The sequence below is a fragment of the Coffea arabica genome, chromosome 7e (genome assembly GCF_036785885.1).
Source record: "Coffea arabica cultivar ET-39 chromosome 7e, Coffea Arabica ET-39 HiFi, whole genome shotgun sequence".
Classification (NCBI taxonomy): Eukaryota; Viridiplantae; Streptophyta; class Magnoliopsida; order Gentianales; family Rubiaceae; genus Coffea; species Coffea arabica.
In genome coordinates, this window is record NC_092323.1 from 12,171,638 (window position 1) to 12,193,596 (window position 21,959).

At 36.7% G+C, this 21,959-nt stretch overlaps 3 protein-coding genes and 1 long non-coding RNA gene across 5 annotated transcripts; 3 read left to right on the forward strand and 1 right to left on the reverse strand.

Annotated features, from left to right (window-relative positions):
* Positions 1-6,280: 6,280 nt before the first annotated feature.
* Positions 6,281-6,957, reverse strand: LOC140010856 (uncharacterized). The gene is made up of 2 exons (XR_011818004.1): positions 6,665-6,957; positions 6,281-6,559 (listed from the first exon to the last, which is right to left on the reverse strand). It is a non-coding gene; the product is annotated as an uncharacterized lncRNA (long non-coding RNA).
* A 452-nt stretch (positions 6,958-7,409) lies between these two features.
* On the forward strand, positions 7,410-8,395 carry LOC113701288 (uncharacterized). Its single transcript, XM_027221875.2, has one exon. It carries the CDS (start codon positions 7,549-7,551, stop codon positions 8,173-8,175), a length of 627 nt encoding a protein of 208 aa, XP_027077676.1. The 5' UTR covers positions 7,410-7,548; the 3' UTR covers positions 8,176-8,395.
* A 6,551-nt stretch (positions 8,396-14,946) lies between these two features.
* Positions 14,947-19,968, forward strand: LOC113701683 (receptor-like cytosolic serine/threonine-protein kinase RBK1). Of its 2 annotated transcripts, none has more exons than XM_027222445.2 (8): positions 14,947-15,380; positions 15,523-16,097; positions 17,718-17,918; positions 18,258-18,412; positions 18,503-18,582; positions 18,676-18,811; positions 19,199-19,348; positions 19,446-19,968. In XM_027222445.2, exons 2-8 carry the CDS (start codon positions 15,548-15,550, stop codon positions 19,602-19,604), a joined length of 1,431 nt encoding a protein of 476 aa, XP_027078246.1. In that variant the 5' UTR covers positions 14,947-15,380; positions 15,523-15,547; the 3' UTR covers positions 19,605-19,968. The 2 variants fall into 2 exon arrangements, with proteins under 2 accessions (XP_027078246.1, XP_027078245.1); XM_027222444.2 differs by having other exon boundaries at positions 15,240-15,380; positions 17,718-17,975.
* An 854-nt stretch (positions 19,969-20,822) lies between these two features.
* On the forward strand, positions 20,823-21,739 carry LOC113701684 (uncharacterized). Its single transcript, XM_027222446.2, has one exon. It carries the CDS (start codon positions 20,951-20,953, stop codon positions 21,593-21,595), a length of 645 nt encoding a protein of 214 aa, XP_027078247.1. The 5' UTR covers positions 20,823-20,950; the 3' UTR covers positions 21,596-21,739.
* The last annotated feature ends 220 nt before the right edge of the window (positions 21,740-21,959 follow it).

Consider the following 21,959-nt stretch of genomic DNA (forward strand, 5'->3'; position numbering starts at 1 on the left):
AATTGAATTTGGAGTTTTGAATTCAAAAACAAAATAGGTCAAAATTTACAAGGTTCAATTTACCAAATTTTTTGAATTCAAAATTCCAAATTATCGATTTTGAATTCGATGCACACCACTAATCGGATGCATAATTTGGACGAACACCACCTATTAGGTCTGTCAATGGGTTGGGTTCGGGCTAGAATTTATCATTCCAAACCCGGACCCGTCATAGTATACCCGTTCTGGATTCAACATGTCTACCCGACGAATCTTCTACTCTATCTCCTGGAACGGGGTTCAATAGGGCTTGGATCTAGGTCAAGTCTATCCAAAAAAAAAAGAGTCCCTAGTTTGCCAAGAATTAAAACAAAACATGTTTTGCACCAAATTACAAAGTCATTCAAAGCCAATCACAAACCTAAATAACAAATTACAAAGATAAAACACAAATCACTCACAATATCAAAGAAAATCCAACGAAAATTAACAAGAACAGACATCAATATATCAAACCGATCGCATCCAGAATTCAAAACAGCAATCTGAACAGTCTTGAAATCCCTAGTAAAATCAAATCCTTTCTCTTCAACCGTTTCAAATCAATTAAAGCCCACAGTTTCCATCATACCGTCTCCATCTCTCTTCTCATGATCAAAATAATTATGTTGTACTATTCTCTCCATCAACTCAATCCACTCAAGCCACGGATAGACCAGCTCCACTTCCTTTATTTTACCATCCAACAATTCCTTAGCATTCTTATGACTAACCTCATTTTCATCCTTCTTCGATTCCAATTTCTTTTCTGACAACTTGGCCTCGACCGAATTTAAGTCTGTGGAAGGTTGTTATTGTTGTTGCTGTTTATTCTCGAATTCGCGCTAGGCACGAATTCACTGCAGGGTTTGGTCTTTCTGGGAGCGTTCCTTCTCAATAGCATTGATTTGTTCGAATACAAAGCTCATATGAGCTTGTGACGCCCCCACTTCTCCCAAGGGCGAATCCAAGGGTATCAACGGAACGCCTGCCTAACTCTCGCCAGGATTCACTACAAAACTCAAGCATAAATATAATCGATCGTTCTTAAAAGCTCAAACGGAGTATATTATATCCACCAATCCAACATACCAAAGTACAAGTCCAATACTTCATCTAAATTTTCATAATAATAATAACTTAAGTACAATCCTTATGTTTGCAATTCAAATAGTTCTTACAAAAGTATAATCCCCGAAATATCATGAGGTTTACATTTACTTCAACCACAAGTACATCATACCATAAAGTTCACAAATCTTTCAAAATAACCATTACATTCCACAGAGAAAATCAATCACAACCCAGATAAAGGATAATCCACGGTACTCGAAAGCCTTGTGCTTGAGTAACTATCCTTCTCGAGCCCTGCATAGAACTAAAATGTTTTTGGGGTGAGCTAAATCTCAATGAGGTTTCAAAAGGGAAAATCAAGTATTTATAAATCGGTGCGTAATTGCTATTTTAAAATCACGTGGACAAATAGGACTTTTGCTAGTAACTTTACTATGAGTACAGCTTATAAATCATTTAAAATCACTAATGTATATTTGGAATGAATGACCATGTAAATGTATTTTCGTGAATTTTTATAGTCAAACAAATAGCGGCTCGTCCGACTAGAAGAACATTACAAGGATTGCTTCGTCTTAGAGCTTAATGCTCATGAGGAGTCTTACCCGAGAAATGTCAACTAGGAGAGCAATAACAGTAGCAATAGTAAAGCAAACACAAAAGGATACAGTACTCGATCCACTTCCCGTCCTTATAACTCCCATCAGTAGCTCATTTGGTTGACTGGCCATCACCTTATCCCTCCAGCGGTAATACTCGAATATACCAAAATACAGTGCCCAGGGTTATCAATCTATCCGACCGAGTCCGCTTCTGACTCGAATAGGTGATAACGAAGAGGGGGAAGGCCTTGTTCAGCCGACGTGATAAAGTACACATGGCCTACAGCATACACAAGTAACCCATAAACAATGAAATATTGAACAATTAAGTGATACAGCAACAATTAGGTCGAGTGCGATAAAGTACACACTCGCCTAGGAATAATTATTTATCATTCAAGTGAACAAAATTCATCAAATATTTGACCACTTAGGCATGTAAGAAGAACTTATCAAGTCATATCACGTATATATATATATATATATATGCAATTATACAAACAGTGGTTATAAAAGTTCGAGAAGCAATTTTTTTTTTATGCAAAACAGTTTGGAATCTCTCACCGTAATCCGGAGCAACAGCAGGAAATTAAAAGAGCTTCTCGGTGTCCTCTAGATCACCTGAGATTAATCACAATCACGAATTACCTAGATGCTCGATCAAGGCGAATAAAAGAAAACCTCTTAGATACACACACTCAAGAGCCTCAAGCTCAAACAAATCGAAATAGGAAGTTTTCACTTAATCATTGGAATAATAACTAAAAGGAATTTAAAGTCCCATTTCCGAGTTAAATCATGGAAAGGACTATCAATTCCAAAAGAAGAGTAAAATGCTTAAATTTGGCACGAAAATCGAGAAAGGAGAAAAATGTGTTCGTACTAGAAAATCTTCAATAAAAGCCCAAGTGCAAGAATATAAGTGAAAATTCATGTTCTCTAAACTTACGAAGCCAAAGTCTCCTTACAATCACCCTTTTTTTTATAATAAATATGGAAGTTAAAGTTCTAACTTTCAAATAGAAAATTTAGTGAAATTTCTCAAAAATTTCTCTAGTTAAAATGCTCAAGGCCAAATTTTCAAGTGTTTCGGTTTATCAAAACCAACACTCAAAATAAAGTTTCAAATTATAAGTGAGAACCTTTTCACCATAAAAATAAGTTTGGAATATCTCAAGAGTCTCAAAAGCGTGACCTAAGCTCTTAAAAGAGCAAGTAGGTTCAAATCGGAAAAATTTCAATTTTACGCGTGGAAATTTGAAAAATCGGTTCGGAAGTCCAGAAAGTCCAAAAATGGAAAACTTGATACCGTTGGAAACCTCTTTGAAATTACTAAAAGTTCTTAGAAGACACTTTTCCATGATTTCAAACCGAAGGTATTCAAAAATTGGCTCAAATTTACTGTTTTGGGTACTCAAGACAGGTTTAAGTTGGTTTTTGGCCAACTTTGAAAATTCGGTAAAATTCGGTAAAATTCAACTAACCTCTGAAATTTGAAACTCTATCAGAGTTGCAATCCAGGTTTAACACAAAATAAACGGAACAAGAATCGGAGTTTTGAGCACCAAGATATGATAGCTCAAAGTTGCCAAAATTTTCTTGTTAAACAAGGGTTTTCAAAACTTAAATCATGAAATTTGGAAGTTCAGTTGAACATTGAAACGGCTTCGGAATAGCACCAAATTTGGTATGATTATAGTACCATATAAGGCTATTCATCTACCAAATTTCATGGAGAAATAAGTACAGGAAGTCACTTAACTAAATCACTCAATTTCCCAAGATTTCAAGGCAAAACTGCCTTGTGCATGGAAATTTCCTTTTCTAAACTTTTGACCAAGGAAAATGCCTAAAACATGTCCCATTTATGATGATCAAATCTACTAAGGGTTCAAGGCATATTTGATAGGTGATTTACACCAAAAATTTTGAGTACAAGTCCCCAAACCAAGATTTGTTAAGGATTAGTCCAAAATGAAGAATTCCATCACTAAGTCAGTCCCAAACTTTGGCCGCAACTCACTCAATTCAACTCAGAATTGAGCGTGGTTAGTGGCATTGGAAAATAATTTCATAAAGCTAGAATTTCTCAAAAGAAACCATTTTCAAAATCCATCCACAACTAGCTCACATTGGAGCATCAAATCGTAGTTCATGTTCTGCCCTCTGGTAAACCAACGAAACAGGACAGCAAATTTCAAACGAATGGTTTGCCTCACCCACGTGGAACCAGAATGCGAATTTTATACCAATGAAAAACTGGGAATGTCTAGTTTCTAGTGCCACAAATGGCACTCAATTTCAACATCGGAGTAAAGAGATATAGCCGATACAAAATGTCTGCCTGGGCAATCCGGGAAAATTTTTCAGTTTTACTAAACTTTGGAAATCAACACATTTGACCAACCAAATCATGTTATTTTTCAATGAAACTTTTTACACAATCCCAACAACATATATACATCATAAATAAGCCATTAAAACCATGAAAAATCACCCTAAAGGTCACGGACAACATAAGGGCAGAATCGAAAATTTTTCATCTTCATTTCCCTGTGAGTTTCTACCAACTATATGACATTAATCCACTAGTTTAAGCAATAAACCAACATTAATACCATTAAAACATCACAAATCAGTTCATCCATCCAAGGTGGGAGTTCATAGAGCCCACTCAACAATTTTTTCATCATAAACAAGCTACTCACATGCATGTAAGAGCTTAAATGTGCACTAGAACTTCCACAAATCAAGATTTAGGTAGTTGATCGTTAATTACCTTTGATGATGACTTAAGCAGAAATTTTCGGCCTCTAAAAGCTGAGAAAAATCGTGAGAATCAAGCCTCTTTCCTAACTTAGGTTGTTCACCAAGTGATTAGCAAGTTGCGTGTAAAATTTGAGGTGATTTGATGGAGGATTAGTGAAGATTTGATGAAGGAAAATGAAGAGCTCTTGGTTGTTTTTGCCTCGGAGTTGCACGCTGGAAATGGAGCTATGAGACGTCAATTGAGGTAAAGGTGTGGAGGGTTTTAATCTAGTGTGATGCTCTCATGAGAGCTTAAGAATGTGTGGCCCAAAATGCTCCAAAAGTCAACTAATGTACGCGCGCTTCGTGCTCGATTCCTCTTGGGTTTATTTCACTAGTACACTAAATCTCTAATATACTTTCACTCATACTATTATTATTCACTCTTAATGGTCTAAAAATAAAGATTTAAAATCTCTCAATTAATCGCGCGCGTAAAAACGCGTATTACCGATTGTGCGCGATAAAGTGGAATCTCTAAGAAATTCTTATAACGACAGTATCAGTAACTAATACTTGAGCACTTAAACATTAAAATACATATTTTAAGACTAATGTACAAGTCTCCAATTTTTTTAAGGTTATTGTACTCTCAATTCGGCTACAGTTTCCAAACGCGTACTCACTATTCTCACTTAACGAGCTCTCGAGAAATAAATTTTGAAATCAAGTCATTTTAAAAATACACTTGAGCCATAATTCTATGTAATTGAAGTAATAAAAGTCAAAATAAAATATTCGAGATAAATGGCAAAAATAAATAATTAAATGAGCTAGAAATAGGCATTTAAAATAAGAAAATTTGCGAGTCCTTACAGAACTGATAGAGAATAGGGTTTTGGAGTGGAGTCTGAGAAGGTGGTGGTATGGGACTGGGCAGAGGATAAAGAAGAGAAGGGTAGTTTATGGAATATTCTGTTAGGGTGGTTGACAGGTATCGAGTCTGTACAGTAATAAATACCTGCTCAAATAAAATTAAATTTTGTATACAGTGGTAAGCAGGATTGAATCCACAGGAACTGGAGAAATTTGTTTCTTCTTAAGTTCAACGTATGAGAGATTTTTGGAAAATACAAAAATAACTAATTATCCAACTAATAAAATAACTAATGGGAATAAATAGGAATTAATCAACAGTAGATACGATTCTAGCCAAAGGTGCAACTTTTCAGACATGATCCATTTAACTGATCATCGATGCAAAGATAATTCAATTACTCGTTAATAGATTAGTTATAGTTGTCATTCACGGGATAAACAATTAACCTTTCCTTACTTTTCGATAGTTAAGGTACGACCGTTAACTATTTTCCTAACCAAGAAATAACCCTAGATATGACCATAATATTTAATTTCTCGATTGCATTAAGAATGAAAAAAATCCAACCCTAACCAACAAATACGCTACGAGGGTTTGCTTAAATTAAATCATATATTTCCCTAACATGAGACCAATCATGCTAGTCGCCACTATTATTAATTTGGCAATTGATTATTAGGTTACTTTAAATATCGGACCCATGATATTCAAATAACACAACAATCATAAGAAGTTAAACCAGAAAACGTTCGAATACTAATGAATAAAAGAAATAAATAAAATAATTTGATCTCACAAATGTTTGGTACCGCGTCTTCAAGTTGACATTCGACTATAAAAAGAAATTAACTACTCTTCATTGAGAACAATCTAAGCAATTTCATTGACAAAACTTGCACGAACATTCGATAATGGAGTAAAGATAATTCAAGGAGAGACGAATAGAGAAGCCAAGCGATCGCCCACGGTTGTGACTACTCACAATCCCAATGTCTCTTCTTCTCCTTATTCGGTTTCCTATAAAGTCCTAATACTTCGGCCGTTCATTGGCCAATCAAAAATAGAATTCTAATTGCAAAAGGAAACTTCTCCAACTAATGCTAATTCTTCCCTAGTAAAATATTTAAGAAAAATGGTAATTTCCTAATCTTCCGCCAATAATCCACGTAGACTCCATCTTGAATTGGAAAACTCTTGAAAAATTACCTCTTTTATCACTTTTTGCTCCACCTTCCTATAATTAGCACCAAATACCAAATATAAGTAGAATATATTAATTAATACAATATTGGATAGAATAAAAGGAAAAATAATCATAAATTGAATGATAATTTCACACCCTATCAGTGGTGGCAGTGGTGATGGTCGAAATGTGCCAGAAAGTGCAGGTTTTTTAGGCGTCTGTAGAGGAGGAGCGATTTGGCTAGTGGTGGAGAAGTTAAACCTTGAGATTGAGAGAAAGAAGAGAGAGAAAGAGGTGTCTGTTAAACCCTAATCAAATGATGGGTCACAAATATGAGTTTTCCCATTTCCCTAATCAAACATCTTGCTTCTCTTGGAAGCTTGGAAACGGGACGGTGTACTAGCGGAGCAAAAGAGAAGAGAGAGTAAGAGGGATGTGCAGCTAAATTGGGGCATTGCGGTTTGGAAAATTTAGGAATAGAAGTATTATTGTTTTTATAAGTATAGATTTTTTTAAATTATTAATTATTAATCTATTTAAACTGGTTCGAGTCAAAATTTTATATTCCATATCCGACTTGCATTTTTGTTAGAGTGAATGGATCTGAATCTGGGTCCAAATAATAAAATATTTCCCTATCCATACCCAGAAAAATTTGACTGGTCCAGTCCGGCTCCGAATGTTGACAAGCCTACCATCTATCACCCATCAGGTTCGGAACAAGTGAACAACGATCTCGTATTTAGATCTCCTCGAACAATTTTCAACCAAAAGGAACCCCAATTTGCTTTTAGTACGAGGCCCAAAATCATGGGAACAACTCCAGCAGTCCAGCCCGATCAGAAAAAGCACGAAAAATTTTCTAGTCGTAAATAAATTGCAATTATCAAAAGTCAAAACCCAAGACCGAAGACCCATTAATATCTAAAAACCCTAGCGTTCTCTTCCTTCTGTTTCACTCAGCTGCAGCTTCTCCTCCCCAGTCCAGCGGACTTCTCCACCACCGCTACCCTTCACAGCGCCGCCACCACCTAGAGAAAATGGAGGTGGAAAACACTTCTTCTTCACTCCCGGTAAAACCCAATTTCCAACCCTTGAAAGCTCACGAAATCTCCTCGGGCCAAGTCCAATTCCGCAAAGTCCCCGTCCCACCTCACCGCTACACTCCTCTCAAGAAAGCCTGGATGGAAATCTACACGCCAATATATGATCAGATGAAAATCGACATCCGAATGAATCTCAAGGGCCGAAAAGTCGAGCTGAAGACCCGACCAGACACCCCGGATATCAGCAACCTCCAAAAATGCGCCGACTTCGTCCACGCCTTCATGCTCGGTTTCGACGTGTGCGACGCCGTTTCGCTGCTGCGATTGGATGAATTGTATGTCGAATCATTCGAGATAAAAGATGTCAAGACTTTGAGAGGGGATCATCTGTCGAGGGCTATTGGGAGATTGTCGGGAAAAGGAGGGAAAACAAAGTTTGCCATTGAAAATTCGACGAGAACTAGGATTGTCATAGCTGATACTAAGATTCATATACTGGGTTCTTTTGCGAATATTAAGATTGCGCGGGATTCACTTTGTAGTCTTATTTTGGGGTCTCCCGCTGGCAAGGTTTACTCCAAGCTTAGAGCTGTCACTGCCCGTTTGGCGGAGAGGTTTTGAATTATTTTTAATCTAATAGTAATTCGATTGTAATTTAGTTAGTTAAAAGAGATGGATTCTGGATTCTGTTTTTGTGAGATTATATATGTTGAGCGTCATAGAATATGAATTATGGCTGAGAGAACGTTGAGCATAGAACATTTTTGTGAGGATTTTATTTTCTCAATTTTACTGATGCGCTCACTTTGAGATTTCAATTAATGGTGCAATTTTGTCTCAATTGTACTGGTTGCTGTATTTGAGATGTGAATTTATGGTGCAAATTTTACTTCTAGATTTTTGGGGACAGTTCATTTTGTTTGCTGTGATAATTATGACCGATGATTAGGAGATTTTTATTGATCATCCTGAACAACTACATTGCCGTCCTGAACGAGTGTTGCTTTCATTTGATAGGAGTTAAGAGTAATAGCTACTGCAAAGGTTATGCACTTGTGAAGAAATAGAGTTTTTCTGGTGCCTGTTCGATGTTGTATCTGAGCTTTGTAGTAGTGTGACTTAAACTCAAAGTGGGAGCTGTATCTGTCTCTTTGAGCATTGCATTCTGCGACAGTTGCTTTAGGTGTCTTTTCGCCCTGAACAGGTGTTGTGTTTCATTTGGTAGCAATTAGAGCAATAAGGTTATGAACTTGTTAAGAAATGGAGTTTTTCTGGTCACTGCTCCATCTTGTATCTGAAATTTATAGCGTAGTGACTTAAATTCGTAGTGGGATCACAGCGTTCACAGGTGAAAGTGCCATGGAGGTATCTGTCTCTTCAAGCATTGCATTCTGGATTACAGTTGTTTTTGGTCTCTTTTGGCATGCATAAATCTTTGTGGCAACTAAAGGGAGAAACATTGGTTGTTTGCAGTAGTAAAGACGTCTCTGCTCTTTTCCAATTGTGTCTTTCACGCGGAACAGGTGTTGTCTTTCATTTGTTAGGAATTAGAGCAATAAGGTTATGAACTTGTTAAGAAATGGAGTTTTCCTGGTCGCTGTTCCATCTTGTATCTGAAATTTATAGTGTAGTGACTTAACTTCGTAGTGGGATCACAGTATTCGCAGGTGAATTTTAGGTGTCTTTTGGGATGGATAAAACTTTGTGGCAACTAAAAAGGGAAACATTGGTTGTTTGCAGTAGTAAAGGCATCACTGCTCTTTTCCATTTCCTTTAGGTAATGAAGCAAGAAATAGCGCTTTTCATTTTTTGAATCACAAGCCAGTGCATCTGTGATTTTGAGTGCGTGCGAAATTTGTTAGCAATACTGCCACCGCTATGCTCGGGGTCTATTGTGAGTGAAAGCTAGCATCAAACTGTTGCTGTAGCTTCTTTGTCCTGTCCAGACTCCCTATGATTAGGCTTAGGAACTAATGCCTTAATTTGATCTTTGGAAGTTGGTCTGAGTACAATCATCCAGTTATTTTGGTATGGTGATCATATTCTCGGGTGCAGTACTCGTGTGATCTTGGGGTTTATTTTCAGGTTATCCAGCTACGTGTGATTATCTATCTGATGTTTAGGGTACCTTTTAACAATTATCAGAGACTGAAGGTGTTCATCTGCTTGTTTTCTCATGTAGTTATTCCTGAATTTGTCTTTCAGTCAAGGACAGCTATAATAATGAAGAAATTTCTGATACATAGGTTACCTTTAGATGTCCTGCACTAACTCTTTTTTCCTCCCATGGTTATTATCTCTGACTGCACCCTACTCCATGTTTTATCTCCTAGAACGAATGAGAAGATGATACTGAAATTGCCATGGTGTCACCTGTGCTTGCAGAATTAGCTGATCTATCATTATGTCAACCTTAAACAATGAATTAACAATTCAAAAGGGAGATTTGGTTCGGACATCAGAAGGCTTAATCCATCTAAAGCACTTGAGCAGCATTCAAGGGGATGCATGTGATGTCATGTTTTCATTATCTTTTATAAAGATGTATCACCATCATGATGATGGTTCTGTTTATATTCGCAGTTGCCATTTTCTTGTGATCTTTGTCTGCGATTACTAACTTAATTTCAGCTAAGAAGCAAACCTCATCAGTTGGAACAACTGAACCACGATCCTTTTGGAGGCAGCTCTAACCAATGCAAAAACTGGTTTTTTTCATCTTTGTTGCACCCTACCTATCCATCTCCATACAATTTCTCCAGGTTGGTGCCCCACCCAGAGTTCCGTCGCCAAATCCTATCAGGAGCTTGGAAACCATTGAAGCATGCAGGGTTTGCGTAATCTTGCATATAAAAGTTGATTTTGAGGCCCACCATTAACTTTGACAACAGCTACTCGTATAGTTTCTAACTGGGCAAAACAGATTAGTGTTGTTCTATCGACAGTTTGACACATCTAATTAAGATTTGAGGTTAGTCCACGTAATGTACTCCTCAAAATTGAAGCTATTATGATTGATATTTGAAAAAGTAGACTATTGCAAAACCATTAGATCCATGACCATATTTGGTTCCATTTATACATGAGGTTCGACTTCTGTTCTGATGAATCTCAACCGTTGTGATTAATTATGTACCTAGTTCAGTCTGAGAAAAAGAACAACTGTCCCCCGTAAAAAGAGCAAAAGGTTGCCACTTTGCTCTATAGAACCTCAATTTTTGTGAATATATCCCTGCCTAGTTCACTTTGAAAAAATTTTAAAAAAAAAAAAGTTGGGGGAGGGTCCCCAAAAAGAAGAGTCAAATGTTGCTACTAAGCAGTTGATCAGTCAAGAACAGGCAGAAAATTGACATCTTTAAACCCATGGCTAGAATGTTCTCTTTTCTTATTGACCCAAATGCCTTTTGCATCACTCACAAAATTCTGATAAACTCACTTCCCTGACTGATGGGATTGGTGGTGAGGTTGGTGGGTTCTTTGTTTTGGATGCATACATGTGTATTACGAGGTAATATGACACTTTATGTACATGCTCTCAGACAATTTTTAAACTGCGGCTGGTTAGTTCACCCACTAAACCATGAATCTTCCCCTTCAGAAAGATAATAAAATGTTTTTTAAAGTCCTCCTTTGCAGCCTTAGATGGTGATCTTGCTGAGAAGTCCGTGTAACTAATTCATTGACTACTTTAGGAAGGACGTATAACCAATTCATTAACTTTGGCTTTAAAATTCTGCCGTTATTGATGGTATGATAGTGGTTTTTTTTTTCTACTGACAAGAAAGCACTTGTTTGTTTTGAGTTTGACCTGAAACGAACTCAAAGTTTAAGATTTCCTTAAAAAAAAAAAATACTCAAAGTTTAAGATAACCTCAATGGAACAGATCCAAGGTGAATGTTTTTTTGTCATAACCATTTCCTCATTTTGGCTGCAAATTTTCAGAAGTGGGTTCAGCCAAAAAAAAAAAAAAAAGTCCAAATCCAAATTGCTTTATCTTTAGTTACCATACACTGATGGTGGTTGATCAGACTTGTAGTTGCTCCCATCAGGGGGCAATCTTGGCTAGGCCTTGGCAAAACAACCCAATGCAAAGAAGTTGAAGTTATTGATTTGTTGTTAATCATGTCCTGGAGAAAATCAGGTTTTACTGCATTTTTTGGTGCAAAATGGAAACCTTTAATGCTGCCTTCCTTTGCACTTGCAACTGGCAATATCAAAGCAAAATCACATTAGAAACGAGGGCATGATTTTATTCACTATACTCTTCATACTTCCATTCAAGAAAGTATAAATATATATGTATAAGTTCCACTCTTACCTCATCATTCCTAAAAACAGTTTTATGCAGAATGGACCCATGCTAATAAAAATGTTTACTTTCTTAAGACAAATATTTGCACATTTCTTAAAACACTCCACATGCAGAACTCAAATAGGAAAATAGCAAAGTCTTCCACAGGATATATATATATATATATCTATCCTAATAAGCTGTTTAATTATGAACAAACATTTTTGTTTGAATGATTTACAAAGACATATGAAACAGTTTTATCAAAATATTATTATTATTGTTAACGAATTGAAGGATCATTGTTAACCCTTAAGATTCATAAGGGAAACTGCAAAAATATGCCCAAATCATGGAGCACAAGAAAGGAATACAAATTAGTTTCTACAAGGCTTGGTATTCGATAAACATCCTTTTCTCCTAGCAAGTGCCAAAACAGAAATTTTGACATGCACCCGAGTCAATGAACCCGACCTAATATTTAGCCTCCAAATTCTCATGGGAAATTGATTTTAACCCAACTGATAGTAACACATCATTATTATGTCTTCATTCTATTGCATGCGCGCTCTTGTCTCAATTTTTCTTTGTTTTTATCTTTTTCTTCTTTTCGTGTTTTTTTTTTTTTTGCTTTCTTTTTTTGTATATACTACGGCTATTTGTTTTCCCCAGCCGTCTATAGGTAAATTAATCAAGTGTATAAATTAATTTCCTTTCAAGTAAATTTGCCTCAGAGGAAATTCACAGATTTTATAATGAGGGAAAATTATTTGAATGATGGATGTAAATTCATTTGGCTTCGTAACATGAAAATAATTTCTGGAGGATATACTCTTCCTATTTCAGAGAATAATTTAGGAGATCTATGAATTCAGTATTCAAAATGCTGCTCCATTACTTGAGCTTTATAACTGAGTTTCTCTTGTGTTGGTTGAATCAGCTCAACTTACTCATGAGGTATGATTTTTCTTCTACTAATTTTTTGAGAAGTTGCCGATGCAGTAGGATAGAATAACAAGAATTCGACTTGTCTTGAAATCAAATATATCAGTACTTATTTGATTATTGCATGAGAGATTAGTACAAGCAGATGTACTTACTATAATTTTTTCAAATACAACTGTTGTGATTAGGGTGTAGGTTTACATAATGGAATAAAATTAGTACGATGAAAATTGCCTTGATTTTGTAGATGTACTTTTTGAATTAACTCTATGGAGTTGCTTAGAGAAGTAGAAAAGCACTTAATTTCCAACATCATGATGTGTATAATCAAATCGTTAAAAAGAAAATGTGCCTTGTTTGGATTGCTTGTTTACGTCAGAAAATATTGTCGTTTTCCGTGATCACATTTCCCTATCACCTTTTTCTCTCACATATATCAAATCGCTACAGTAATTTTTCCATGAAAAATGACAGAAAATGCAATCCAAACACAACTAAATCTACTATATAATTTCTGAGTAAATCTTATTTTATATACATTGATAGTATTTTTCCTTCTTGTTTTTCTTTTGGTTTTGGGTACACTACAGTTGATTCTTTACCTTTGGACATTGGGATTTGGATTGCTATTCTATTTCATAGTTAGTGCAAGGGTACAGAATACCCCAAGTAGCCAACCATGAACAAGCATATTACTTTTCTCTTTTCACCTCAAAGAGGAGACAAAAACCAAAAAATGATCTTCAAACATGAAATTATTCTTGGAAATGGTTTTCCTTCTTTCTCCAACTTCTAAACATGATTACTACTATAAATTAAAATCAAAGGTGGCGCCAAAAGTTGACATATAGAAGTTTGAGTACTTACATTGAATTGATTTTTCCAAAGCAACCTAAAATCTAAGCTAGAGTATGACATCAAAAGAAGATTTTCCCTGTAAAATGCCCATAATAACCTTGATTATACCCCGATAATTACATCCGTTGGTTGGGTTCGTTATCGCTCTTTTATGTGCCTGTATTAGTAGCGGTAGTTGCGCCAACAATCACGACTGTAATAAGCAACGGCAGACATTTTATCAAACTATTTTAGCACTAATATTTGTGTTAAGGTTTGATTAGATTATGACTTCATTATATTATTGAAAATTTCTATGATCCCTTTTGATACTACTCTTTCAATTTGTATCTTTCACTAAAGATAATAATTTAAAATTTAAAAATATAACAATGTTTAATCTAAGGGTCAATAACACTTCTTTCACCATCCAACGGTGAATTTTCACTTATGAAGATGATATCCTAAAAGGAAATGTAAAATCTCCCTATATAATTACTAAACATACCTATGATTCCGATTCTTCCAAAAGATAAAATCTAAAATGACCTTTATAGGGACGGTTATTATAGTTGTGGTTCTTGAACTTCTGGTTTCGATTTCTTTCGATTATAGTTTTAGCTCTTTTGGTTATGTTTAAATACTTGTTGTTACTAAATTGATTTCAAGAAAATATGACAATGAATATTAAGAAAAAAGAACTTTATTGTGTTATTATGTGCAAGGAAAAAGAAAAATAATGGAAATTTTATGGAAAAAAAAATATCTCATTGTTGATTAGATCGAATTGGACTTAAATTTAGATTAGATTAGTCGTGAGGTATAAACTTACTAATGAAATAGGATAATGAATTATTGATTTATGATTGAAATTACTGATATTATGTGCTAACTATTGATATTGAACTCTAAACAACCTAAATAAGTTTAGGTAGTAAATATTTTTTTATACAATTTAAACGGATCGTAAACTGTTGGTTCCAATTATCATTCAAATTTTTGGTGAACTTAAATCCGAATCTTTAGTCATGGTTATGATTTCGATTCCAATTTCCAAAATCTGCTTCGGATTGCGGTTCAACAAACCACTGGGACGGTTCCGACCCAATTCCGGTTCAAATACGAACCATAGCCACCCCTAATTATTACTGCAAAGTTAAAAGTGAGCATGATTTGGATTTTCCTTTTTCCTTTTTCTTTCTTTGTTTTGAAGTTGTTTATAAATATGTCTAGCAATGTAGTCCGATTTTGCTTTTTCCTTTTTTTTGTTTTGTTTTGAAGTTGTTTATAAATATGTCTAGCAATATAGTCCATTAACACCGCAAAGGTGGTTTTGTGTTTTTGAGGTTTTCCCTCTCTGATAAGTCCTCTCTCTTCTTCCTCTTCTTCTTTCTCTTGCTCAAAGAATAACAACCTCCACAAGATATTCCATCTCCAATTCTCTCCTTCTTCGTTTCCAACTTCCTTGCTTTCTGTCCCCCTTTCTCTTTCTCTTCCTCTCTCTCTTTCTTCCGTTCCTTCTTTTTCAAGAAGAAGAAAGAGAGAGAGAGAGGTCACATTCCATGATGGCTCAAATTTAAAATCTTCGTGGCCTTCATTCATATTTCCATTATGTAACCAGAAAAGAGAAAAAAAAAAGAGGAAGAAAATTGTTCAGACACCACATGAAATTGAATTGAAAGCCTTTTGATTTATATTTGAGACAACGAAAAAAAATCCTATTTGGCTCATCTTAACAAATTTTCATGGATGGTAAGTAATCTAATCTCCTCTTCTTTTCCCTAGATAGCTATAAGAGCACGTGTCTTTATCTTTGTTTGGAAAAGGTTAATGAGAATGTGTGATATTTTGATCATTTCAATCATTTTTTGAGATGGGATTTTTTTGTGGGAAGTTATAATTCTTTAGGTGGAACTTATATGGAAAAGGAAGACCAAGCAAACTCACAAATGGAAGTAAAAGAAGATGCCGCCAAACAGGATGGAGAAAATCAAGAAACAGAGGAAGCAGAAGAATCAATGATGTATAAGAAAATAAAGGGATATCTCATTGATGAGCAAGCAGCATCACCAAGAGGTGTACTGGAAATTCCCACATCAGGTTCTTCAGATTCTGATCAAAGCAGCATCAGCAGCGGGGAAAGGAGCAGGAGCTTTGGTTCCTCATCTTTAGATGAAAAATCAGAAGCAGCAGTTGAGGGAGGCACAGGTGGTTCCAGCAAGGATGGCCATGTTGTGCAGTGGAAGAATTTGTTTGATAATTTTAAGAAAAGATCAGTAAGGAGGTTTTCGGTAGTTCCATTGTTGTGGGTTGGACAAGAATTTACGAAGAAAAGTGGGAGGAGAAAGCTGGGCAGGAACTGTAGTGCTGAGGAAAGCATTGACTGTGGAGATATGATTGTGCCTAAACCATCTTGGAGGAATTTTAGCTATCAGGAACTGGCTGAATCCACTGATAATTTTAGCTCTGGTAACAACTCAAGTTTAATGCTTATTTCCATCCTCATATGGTTTTTCTGAATGCCCTGTTCCTTGTTTGTTTTTACATATAATTATACGTTGCAGGCAAATAACTTTAAACCGTGCCTTTTGCTCACCTCTCTTTTCTTTATCGTTTTTCTGTTTAGCCTGATATATGAGGCTGAGAGTACATCTTCTGGAGCAAGTTGGAGTCTTAGGATTATGTGTTGAGCTATAAAGTATGTCATGATTTATATCGTAACTGGAACAGCTGAAACTCTGCCGTGGGGAATGAATAACATGAGGGGCTTGAAAGTTTAAACTGATCCATCAAAGATAAGATAACAAATTTTGATTCTTGCATGCTCATGTAATGGGATTCTTTTATTCCTTTGAGGTTTCAAAAGACATGGTTGATTCTTTGTTAAAGGATATTCTTTTATATTCCGTCCATTTTTTTTAGGACGGCTGATACTTAACCTTCTTTTCTTTTTCTTTTTCTTGCTGTTTTTTCATCCCTTTTGAGAGCTGGGACAACCACCAAAATATTGCAGAAAGAGGTGAATGAGAGTATAAACTAAACATTTGTTTGGAAAACGGTAGTATTTTGCTCCAAGGCATTTCACAAGTTCATTTTTTTTAATACTAGTTCTGAAGACAAAAAATCACAGAATCATAAAACATCATGTCTAATTTGAATATTTGTGGTGGCATGCGCAGTTAACTACGCCCCTTATTTTTTGAGTTGGTATATAAGCACCCAACTAAAGTAGTCAAAAAGAAACTGTGCTTGAAGAGACTATTGCAGCAGCTGCAGACTTTTTGACTTGTCGAAATTTTGATGCACACAAATGAGAAAGTGTGATACTGGGACCAGACCCCGGACCACTATTGCTGACCATTTTTGCATTATTTATGATTGAAAAATCTAAATGGACTGCGGTCTGCAGTAAGTGTCCAAACTTGTCCAATACTGTTAACTGCCCAAGTCAGTATAATTTTTTTTTTTGGGGTAAAATTATTGCTGACAAATTTAGTCTTTATATTGTAGATTGAGATGTAAAAGGAAATGTTCCATTGCCATTCCTTGCCCGGCATGGCGAGAAATTTCCTGATTTTTTGATAAAAAAGAATTCAACATCAAAGCAGAATTGTTTAAAGAATTAAGGGAGAGACAGCAGCCATAAACTATTCTTCTGATGTTGATGGAGTAATACAGGATATCGTACCCTTTTGGTCCCCTAGATGTTCACTAAGTATTGTATTTCAAGCCTTGTTCTAATGCTAGATGGGCAAGTTAAAAAGACAAGGGGGGCTGAGAAATGTGGACATCTATACCACGATTGACGATGCCCATAAACCAACTAGTCAATTGTTTGCTGCTGGATTTTGCCAGTATACATCTTGTAACAGATATACAAATTCTTACAATTAAAGGACGTTTGAATGGCCCATGATCTTTAATTGCTTTCAGTGATGAGTCACGTAAATAAATTAATGCCCTGCTTGAACCACAATGATTGAGTAGCATATAGGTCCACTAGAATAATAATCCATGTGACCAGGTCTCTGAAATGTGGAAATCCTGCTAATTAATTTCTGATAATAACTTGACACGAAATTTTGGCAGATAAGTTGATTGGGAAAGGAGGACATGCAGAAGTTTACAAAGGATTCTTACCTGATGGTCAAATTGTTGCGGTTAAAAGAATTACCAAGAAAGAGAAGAATGATGAAGATAGAGTTGGCGATTTCTTGTCTGAGCTTGGGATAATTGCTCATATCAATCACCCAAATGCAGCCAAGTTAATTGGCTTCAGTGTCGACAGTGGTTTGCATCTTGTCCTTCAGTTTCTTCCTCATGGCAGCCTGGCATCAGTGCTGCACGGTGCTGTATCTATTTGCCTTTAATTCCCTTTTACATTTTATTTTTTTCCTGCATTCTAGCCGTATCTATACCAAGAATTTTATATGTGGGCCTGCTCCATTGTAGGCAGAAACTGGAAAGGTATATTATATAGAAGAAGACCTAATCCTATAAACTTGAGTTTTTAAATGTTTCTGTGGCACGAAAGACTGCTGAATTCATAATTCTGGAATTATAGAGCATTGTAATTTAACAATTCATCATGCAGTATTATGGCTAATGGAGAGAAATTCGGTACTCCAGGTTCAGCAGAGAATTTGGAATGGAAGACAAGGTATAAGGTGGCCGTTGGGGTAGCTGAAGGATTGCAGTATCTCCACTGTGACTGCCAGAGGCGCATAATCCATCGAGACATTACTGCATCGAATATATTACTGGCCGAAGATTACGAGCCTCAGGTATTGATCATGACGGCGAAGAAAATTTTCTTGTTTCTGTTGATTCGCATAGGGTTGAATGATTTGTCTCGCATTTCTTTGCATTTGCAGATATCTGATTTTGGACTAGCAAAATGGCTTCCAGAGAAATGGGCTCACCATGTTGTTTCTCCCATCGAAGGCACCTTTGGGTACAGCAGATCAGCTTAATTGGTTCAAATATGGATATAGTAATCTGTTATACATTGCTAGTGCCAATCATATGTTTATCCATCTCGTTGCAGATATTTGGCTCCAGAGTATTTCATGCACGGAATTGTACACGAAAAGACTGATGTATTCGCATTTGGGGTTCTACTCCTGGAGCTCATAACAGGTCGCCGTGCTGTTGATTCATCTAGACAAAGCCTTGTGATGTGGGTACGGTCCAATTAGTCTCCAACTTTTTTAGCCTTGTAAGGTTGTCTAGAATAGTTTCTTCTCTGAAAGGGCATTTCTTAACAACATATGCTACGACTTTCTGAGCATATGCCATGTTTGTTATGGTTTCTTTTAGGATGATTAGCCAATATGGCCTGTAGTTAATTAAATCCAGAGAGTAGGTAGCATAATTAGTCTTATGTTAACAATCTAAGAATTCGAGATGAGCTTTGATTTCAAGGATTTACATCTCAAGCTTGTCTGCAGATCAAGGATTTACATGTCTGCAGATCAATATATCATCTTAAGCTTGTTTTGACTAATTTCACTTATCTTCCTACTACGTTGGTTCAACATAATCCTAATACCTGGAATTCGCATATACAGGCAAAACCATTGCTGGAGAAGAATAATGCAAAAGAACTAGCAGATCCTTGTTTGGGAGGTAAGTATGATGCCGCCGAAATGAACCGTGCCATGTTTACGGCTTCAACATGCATTCATCACCTACCCAGTCTGCGTCCCAGCATGAAGCGGGTAAATCTTTTTTTTTTTTTTGTCTCGAGTAGAAGGGTCTGCCACTTAAGGCTGCAATGGATGATTATTGTTGAAGGTTGATACGTTCTTTTTCCAGGTTGTTCAACTATTGAAAGGGGAAAAGGAAGCATTAGAAGTGAAGCAGAAGTCTATGGGGGGAAGAGCATTGCTCTTGGATGCTTGTGACTTGGAAGAATATTCCTGTACAACTTATCTGAAGGACCTTAATCGACATATGGAGCTTCTAATGGAATAAATTCTCTTTGTTTTGGTTCATGCTGCACCAGTGTCTGTCATCTACTGCTGTTGATTCCACTGATGCTGTTGGTTACTGAAGTTGCTAAAACCAACCCAAATGCTGTTTTGTACATAGAAGCCTCAATTAGTTTGATATCTTTTCATGGTGACTAAATGCTGTTCATGTCAGCTGTGCAACATCAAATGAGGAACCTTTATGTTTTTCACATGTTCTTCCAAGTCGTTGGTTGCTTTGCCAAGGATAAAGAAGAAGTGCATAGCAGCCAAATGATGCAGAGGAAAGGAAATTGGTGTAACAACAGATACTCGTTTACTTCCTTTTGTTGCAGTTTTCTGAAATGATGAGAAATTTTGATAACTAATCAGATGGTACTGAATCCTGGAAGAGGCAATCTGCATCTCATTCTAAAAAGTTTTTTTTTTTTTTTAACTTCTCTTCTGCTCCAGAAATGTAAACAAACGCGGGACAACTTTGCAGTAAATTCATTGGCCATGGAGAAAGTTACACCTCTTAAACCAGAATACTAGGCACATTCTCCTGCATCATATGCCTCGTCTGCTAGCTGGACTTTGACACCTAGAACAGAGCCCTCACATCAAAGGGTATTATTTGATTCCCAGTACAGTTACTAGTATTATTTCGTAATCAAAACATTATTATTATTCTCAAAATAAATGCAGAAAAAGTAGTACTGTGTTTAAATCAATTTGACTTCGACAAGTGAAATCAGCTCCTCCTCTTCCTCCTCTCCTTGGCCTCCATGACTTTTGGCCCTACTAATGCTTGCAAGACAGAATTTTGTGTCCAAGTATTACAAAATTGTTTGAAAGATGCAGCTTGATTTGAAACTTTTTCTTAAGCCTTTCTTTTTATCAATTTATGTCGATTTATTACAGGGAATTTTCCCCCCTTTATTCTAGACTAGATAGCCCTTGTCAAAAAGCCAACTCTAGAAGTCTACTGTGTAATAAAAAGATTACTCATCTTAGATAACAACAACAACAACAAAACAGAAGGGAAAATTCTCAATAATTGATACAAAACACTTTATTAATGTCGTAATCTGAAATTCTTTTCCAGCTTTCCTTTGGCACTCTTACAATTCACATCTCTTTAGCTGGCCATAATCTTCAGCTGGCCATAATAGCAAAAGGGCCCAAAAGCAAATCCCACAAACATTAAGGGTAGATTTAGAAATAGAACAACTCAGTTCCTTGCCATTTCAGTCCACCAAAAACACAATGCTAAACAATTGTCTCTGCTCTTCCTTTCTCTAGCAAACTCATCGCTCTGTCGGTCTGTCCCCACAACTAAGCCTCGAAAGCCTAGGCCTACATTGCCAGATGGGGACAGATGTCACTCTCCAATTGGCTGTCCTCATCTTCACCCTATGCATCTTCTACCTCCTGCACCACCTTCCCAAACAAGCCCTAAGTAAACTCCGGTCGAAAGCCCGGCCAAACGTCCAAGCTCACCGCCACTTCATTTCGGGGGCCCAATTCTTGGCCCGAGCCCGATCCGTTCAATTCAAGAACAACAAATCCACCGCTTTTAACCTCGCTAAATCCGCCGCCACGGAAGCCGACAAAGCACTAGCCATTCAGCCCAAAGACCCAGCCGCTCATATTCTCAAAGCCGTGGCCCTCGATATAATGGGCCATAAAGGCCCGGCCCTGAAGTCGCTAGACATGGCCCTCTCGCCGGCTGTCGTGAAGGGATTGTCGGAGAAAGATAGAGGGGATGCGTTGTTCAAAAGGGCCGAGTTGCAAATTGCCATCAATCGGAGGAGACGAGTTGACTCGGCCGTGTCGGACCTGGTTGAAGCGGTGAAGCTGAGTTGTGATAATGCTGACGCTTTTTGCTTACTCGGACGGTGTTACGAAATGAAAGGGCTGATGGAGGAAGCCAAGACCGCTTTTCTCGAGGCCTTAAAGATTGATCCTGGGCTCGATGAGGCTGGCGAGGGATTGGGCCGTTTGGGTTTTTAAAGTTGGGTAGAGGATATACTCTTAGGTGGGCTTTCACTTGGGCTTGTAATATTGTAAAATCACACTCCACACTCGATTTTCTGTAATGAACTGGGAATTTGTATACTCCCATTTCCCTATTATGGTATGATTCCTTTCTATTTTCTTCTTGTTGTTGGATGAACTTTTTTTTTTTCCCCCGACAGAGAGGTGGGATTTAAGAAGCAAGAGGGGGCAGGAGAATTAGAATTTAGAACCTCTATTTTTTTGAAGTCTCAACCTTAGCCGTCAGACCAATCTTGTTGGATGAACTTGATCCTCTGTGCTAATGTTAATGAATCTGTATTTTTAACGTTTGTATCATTAACACAATTACCATCGTGCT

What these genes read in the sequence shown, in the direction of transcription:
- LOC113701683 (XM_027222444.2), top strand. Translation starts at nt 15,548, where the DNA reads ATGGAAAAGGAAGACCAAGCAAACTCACAAATGGAAGTAAAAGAAGAT. An exon ending in CACTGATAATTTTAGCTCTG is followed by an intron (nt 16,098 to 17,717) that starts GTAACAACTCAA and finishes AAATTTTGGCAG; the next exon opens with ATAAGTTGATTGGGAAAGGA. An exon ending in GACAAAGCCTTGTGATGTGG is followed by an intron (nt 18,812 to 19,198) that starts GTACGGTCCAAT and finishes TCGCATATACAG; the next exon opens with GCAAAACCATTGCTGGAGAA.
- LOC113701288 (XM_027221875.2), top strand. Translation starts at nt 7,549, where the DNA reads ATGGAGGTGGAAAACACTTCTTCTTCACTCCCGGTAAAACCCAATTTC.
- LOC113701684 (XM_027222446.2), top strand. Translation starts at nt 20,951, where the DNA reads ATGGGGACAGATGTCACTCTCCAATTGGCTGTCCTCATCTTCACCCTA.